At 38.5% G+C, this 5,010-nt stretch overlaps 1 protein-coding gene across 1 annotated transcript; it reads right to left on the bottom strand.

Moving 5' to 3' along the window:
* Positions 1-201: 201 nt before the first annotated feature.
* LOC147029682 (interleukin-8-like) lies at positions 202-4,778 on the bottom strand. The gene is made up of 4 exons (XM_085872912.1): positions 4,614-4,778; positions 4,246-4,372; positions 2,354-2,446; positions 202-665 (listed from the first exon to the last, which is right to left on the bottom strand). Coding segments are annotated over exons 1-4 (285 nt in total). The 5' UTR covers positions 4,678-4,778; the 3' UTR covers positions 202-664.
* Positions 4,779-5,010: the final 232 nt, after the last annotated feature.

Raw genomic sequence — 5,010 nt, 5'->3', positions numbered from 1 at the left:
CACATGCAGAAAATATGTGACAACCAAAAAACTCTGTTTGAGGCAAAAGTGGTTCATTAAGTTGAGCATCTCGCACGTATCTATCTATCTTAGATATGTTCTGAAAGGACGTGGGACAGCAAGTGTCAGTAACTCCCACAGCAATGAAATTAGTTTTATAATCCTCAAATTAACTTAAATTAATTAGAGTTCAAACTCAAATTTATTTCAGAAATGGGTTTTTTTCTTACATTTATTTGAAAACAAAACATTTTAAAATATGAAGTAGAAGTTACAAGTTCAAGTTTTAGGCAAAAGTTCTATTACATAAATGCAAAACAGACCCAATGACAAATATTAGTGCAAAAAGCAATAATTAAAACACCAGGCACAGTTCCTCGATTACATCACACAGCGCAAGATTACTTTTGTATTCCTGAGATGATTTTACAGTCTGCTGGTGAGGAGTTTGGATGTCCCTCATTCCCACATAACTACAATTCCTGGGTTTCACATTTGAAAGTTAGTCACAGAATAAATGAATCATTGACCGAAATGATTGGTGTCTGTTTCAAACATTACACACTGCAATACTGTTTGAATATTCAATCATGGAACAGTGACTTTGGATAGCATATCATTGAATTAAAATGAAGAAGATTCATTTTCATCAGTCTTCCGAAGATCTGAAAAGCAAAGAAGTAATTAAGCAAGCTTATGTATATACATACAATGACAACAATAACTTGAAAGTTCATAAAACACGATACACCATGCAATGGTCAGGTATGAACTTCAGTTGTCATATAATGATTTTAAAGATGGTTTTTAAAAATCCGTAAGTATATTGCTATTGAAGCGGTGTTAATTCCAAGTACTGCACTGCAAAAGTGGAGGTTCTTGGAAGTAGTGAGGAGGCAATTTTTGTTCTGCAGTGTTCAAGTGTATAGTTCAATTTAAATGTTGTAAAGATTGCAAAATTCCTATAAATATATTTAATTCCGAGTCTTCCCACCGTTTTACCCAGTCTATTATATCACCCCATCTAACACACTCCAATAATTATTCGTGCCTGTTTGTGTCCTTTATGACATCCTTAAAAACAATGTTTCCTGTTCGGAATGATTTTAAACTTTGTTTGACTGCCAGACAGGTAGAGTAAAAATATTATTTCACTCCTCTCTATGCATGCATGATTGGGACAAATCCAGAGAATAAGTAAGGTTAAATGGCTAACTTGTCTTCCGATTTATGTTCCGATTCGTGTTCAAAATATATCATTAAATTTAAATAAGTTGTTCCTCAGTCACAAACTGATGATCATAAACTGATAAGACAGACAGACGCATGGAGGGACATGAACTAATTCCTTAACACCGTTTTTCGCATTGTGTGTGTGGGATAACAACAACGATGACAACTGCAGTGACATCAACAGAGGCAACAGCAGCAACAGCAACTGTGTTATTATCATTCTTCCATTTTAGCTCACCTAGACTTTGGTCCAGTGAGCTTATGCGATCGAGCAGTGTAAGTCAGTGAGTCACTGATTCAGTCAGTCAGTCTGTAAAACCCTCAGTCATTACCGCTTCAACCAAACACATAATTTTGATAAAACTTGGCTACAAGCTTCATATCTGATGCCTAATGAAGGTTTATTGACCACATCAAAATCTGCGCTCATTTGGGGAGTTGATGTGGGGGGGGGGAGGTGTTCACCCCCACAAAATAGGTATATTTTGATGAAACTTGACCACCAACCTTCATCAGCCATCATGGACCAAAGTTTGTTTTCAGCATTAAAATAAAATCAGGGTTGAAGGGGGTCTGCAGGAGGTTTGAGTGACTCTTGCTCCTGACACAGATGAGCTTTATGCTGCATGGTCGTTTTTGTTTTTTTTTTACTCATTTAGTCGAAGTACACAATCACTTTCTTTAATCTTGTGGATAATTTCTAAGTATTTGTGTATTTGTTTGTGTGTTTTCTTTCACAGTCAAACCAGAGCATCAAGAGACCCCAAATTTTGAGTGTAGGTACTTCAGCATATGGACAAGGACAAGTCTGTTTGAGGCCACCAAAGGTTGCTATGAAGTGTATATTTGTGTTTGTGGTCAGGCAGTGCTTCCGCTGGCCCGCAGACAAAAGATGACCACCATGAGGCCAATAACGACATCGCTTTTCAATGTCCAACATGTCCCGACATCCACACTGGTCAATTCTCACCACTATGAGGGCAACTCCATTTTCCTGTGCAGCATCAGGAACCACCCAACCCCCCCGCCCCCCAACCCCCCCCCCCTCCCCCGGTTTTCATATATTTTCAAGAAACATGAGTTTTGGTTGGGTGGCTTCATTATAAATCTCAATGCTCACCATTGTTCAAGAAGTTTGTCCATTACTCTTTTCACCCAGTTGGCTTGAGGATCGAGACAAGTCGTTTGTGTCAGGTCAGACTTGAGGATCACTCTGAAGAAACAAAATGAACAGGTTAGGTTCAGATTAATTTTCTCAAATTTATCTAAAAAAAATTTCTCCAATCAACACTATTTTCCTTATCCGCATCCACATGTTATGCTTGGTTTTGACTAAATGGTTAAGATGGCTGGTTTAATTTCTTAAGGTCTGGAGTTTGAACCCTTGTCGTGCTTTTGAAGTAATACTAGGTGGATTGACTCGGCCTATCCTTCCGAGGTCGGCATTATGAGCACCTACTTCCTGGAAACGGGGGCACTACTGCATGAGCAGGCCAGCCATGTTCCCAGAAAATGATGCGGTCAAGCAGCCACAGGCTGCTTACAAATACAATTAAAACTGGTAAACCAGTAATCCCGGGCTTCAAGGCGTACCTCCATTTTAACAAATTTCAACACTATCACCCTGTCACATGATTTGGGTTTTCCGAGTTAGAAAGTTAGTTCAAGTCTGCAATGGGGTCCAGCTACGGGATCCCTCATGTTATATCAATGAAGGATTGAAAAACCCATTCCAATACATGATAAAGAAAGAAACTTCACATTGGACAAATCGAGGCTGGACAAATTTTCAAGTCCCCAAAAAAGTCCAATAACTCCACATTTGCATATTAATGTAAATGGCGAACTTGTAGAACGTTAAAATATCTTCCAGAATGTGTGGTCACTTTTTGTCTATCTTCTTTGGTTTTCATTTTACGACATGTCAAAAATGGGTGATTTTCAACTTTGGGGGCTCTGGGGCCTCACTGGGGTAAAATACAGACATAGTGTAAACATATTTGGAATCCCCTCTTCAAGGCCTATCAGAATCTGTCATTAAATTTTTTCAACTCTCATTTGCATATTTGGCATATTTAATGAGGCGAATCGGCATCATTTAAAATCATATAAATTAAATAACGATTTTGACCAAATTAACAACTTAACATTCCCATGGAATATTGGACATGTCTGCAAAAGCTTGAGGCTGTTGGGTTATCCCTTCTGGAGAAGATGTTTTTAGGTTTTGGAGAAAATCCAATATGGCCGCCATACCACGTGACCGACGTCATCAAAATTTTCAAAGTATAAACTTCAGGTGGAGAGTTATTAAATGGATAAGTTTCATTGAATTTCATCCAAGCGTTGTTTTTATTTTATGACATTTCAAAAATGGGTCATTTTCAACTTTGGGGGGCTCTGGGGGCTCACTGGGGTCAAATACAGACATAGTATAAATATATTGGGAGTCCGCTGTTTATGTGCTATCTAAATTTGTCATTAAATTTTTTCAACTCTCATTTGCATATTTTGCATATTTAATGAGGCGAATCGGCATCATTTTAAATCATATAAATTATGTAACGATTTCGACCAAATTAACAAATTAACATTACCATGGAACAATGCAAATGTCTGCAAAAGTTTGAGGCTGTCGTGTTATCTGTTCTGGAGAAGAAGATGTTTTTAGGTTTTGGATAAAATCCAATATGGCCGCCATACCACGTGATCTACGTCATCAAATGTTTCATAGTATAAACTTCAGGTGGTGAGTAATTATCCTGTTAAGTTTCGTTCAATTTCATCGAAGTTTTCCCTCCAGATCCGCCACAAAATCGGTCAGTAGAACATAAAAACGCCTTTAATAATAATACTAACGATTTCAATAGAGCTTCAGCCATGCTTGAAGCCCTAACAAGATAATCCACACATGAGATAGATTAGTCTTGAACCATATCAAGTGGGATTTAGTTTGCATCTGTCATTATATTGTGTAACTTCAATGGAAGCAAAAGTGATTCAAAAACTTACATGATCTCAGTTTGAGAACAGCTGCTGCTTGGTGGAATAATCTCCAGGTTATGAAAACGGTTTGGGTGGATGAAATGAGACTGGACCGAGGGACATTTACAACGACTGCCAACTCCGATGTTGATCCCTGTGAAATAAATGAAAATCTACTTGTGAGTGACGTCACATGTTCAATCATTCCACTGCTCATCACAATGTTAAAATTGCTTTCACTCATTTTGTGCTCTGACCTCCAGTCACTGAAAATAAATCTATTTCACTTACCATTAAAAAAACAAAAAGCTTTTTCAAGAACATGGAATTTTAGATACTTTTGTCAGCACCGAGAACTGGATTGTTTCGGGGACAGAGCACAGATGTGGACTTACCCTCACTAAATGTGCAGGCCACGATCAACACCAGTGCCAAAGCAATGATGTACTTGTGATTCATCTTGACTTGTTGATTTACTGACTGTTTTACAGATCGGGATCACCGGCTTGTCTGGTCTGTTCAAAACCCTGCTGGTAAGTTGTAACGCTTATGTTGTGCTTTGCTGTTGCTGATCCTTTTATATGAGATGGAGTGATGTGATCAGTTTCACTGCAATTCGTGATCGGAAAATTCAGAAACAAGATAAGCAGGGTGGCAGGATATGGCGTCTTGACCAAACCGAGCCCATCCACATCTCTCACTACCTACACACACACACACACACACACACACACACACACACACACACACACACACACACACACACACACACACACACACACGCTTGGCTGA

This window comes from Eptatretus burgeri, chromosome 3, assembly GCF_056783735.1.
Source record: "Eptatretus burgeri isolate ZD-2024b chromosome 3, Ebu_testis_v1, whole genome shotgun sequence".
Lineage (NCBI taxonomy): Eukaryota > Metazoa > Chordata > Myxini > Myxiniformes > Myxinidae > Eptatretus > Eptatretus burgeri.
Note: the sequence above shows the minus strand (reverse complement) of the source record. Positions and strands in the feature narration are given on the sequence as shown.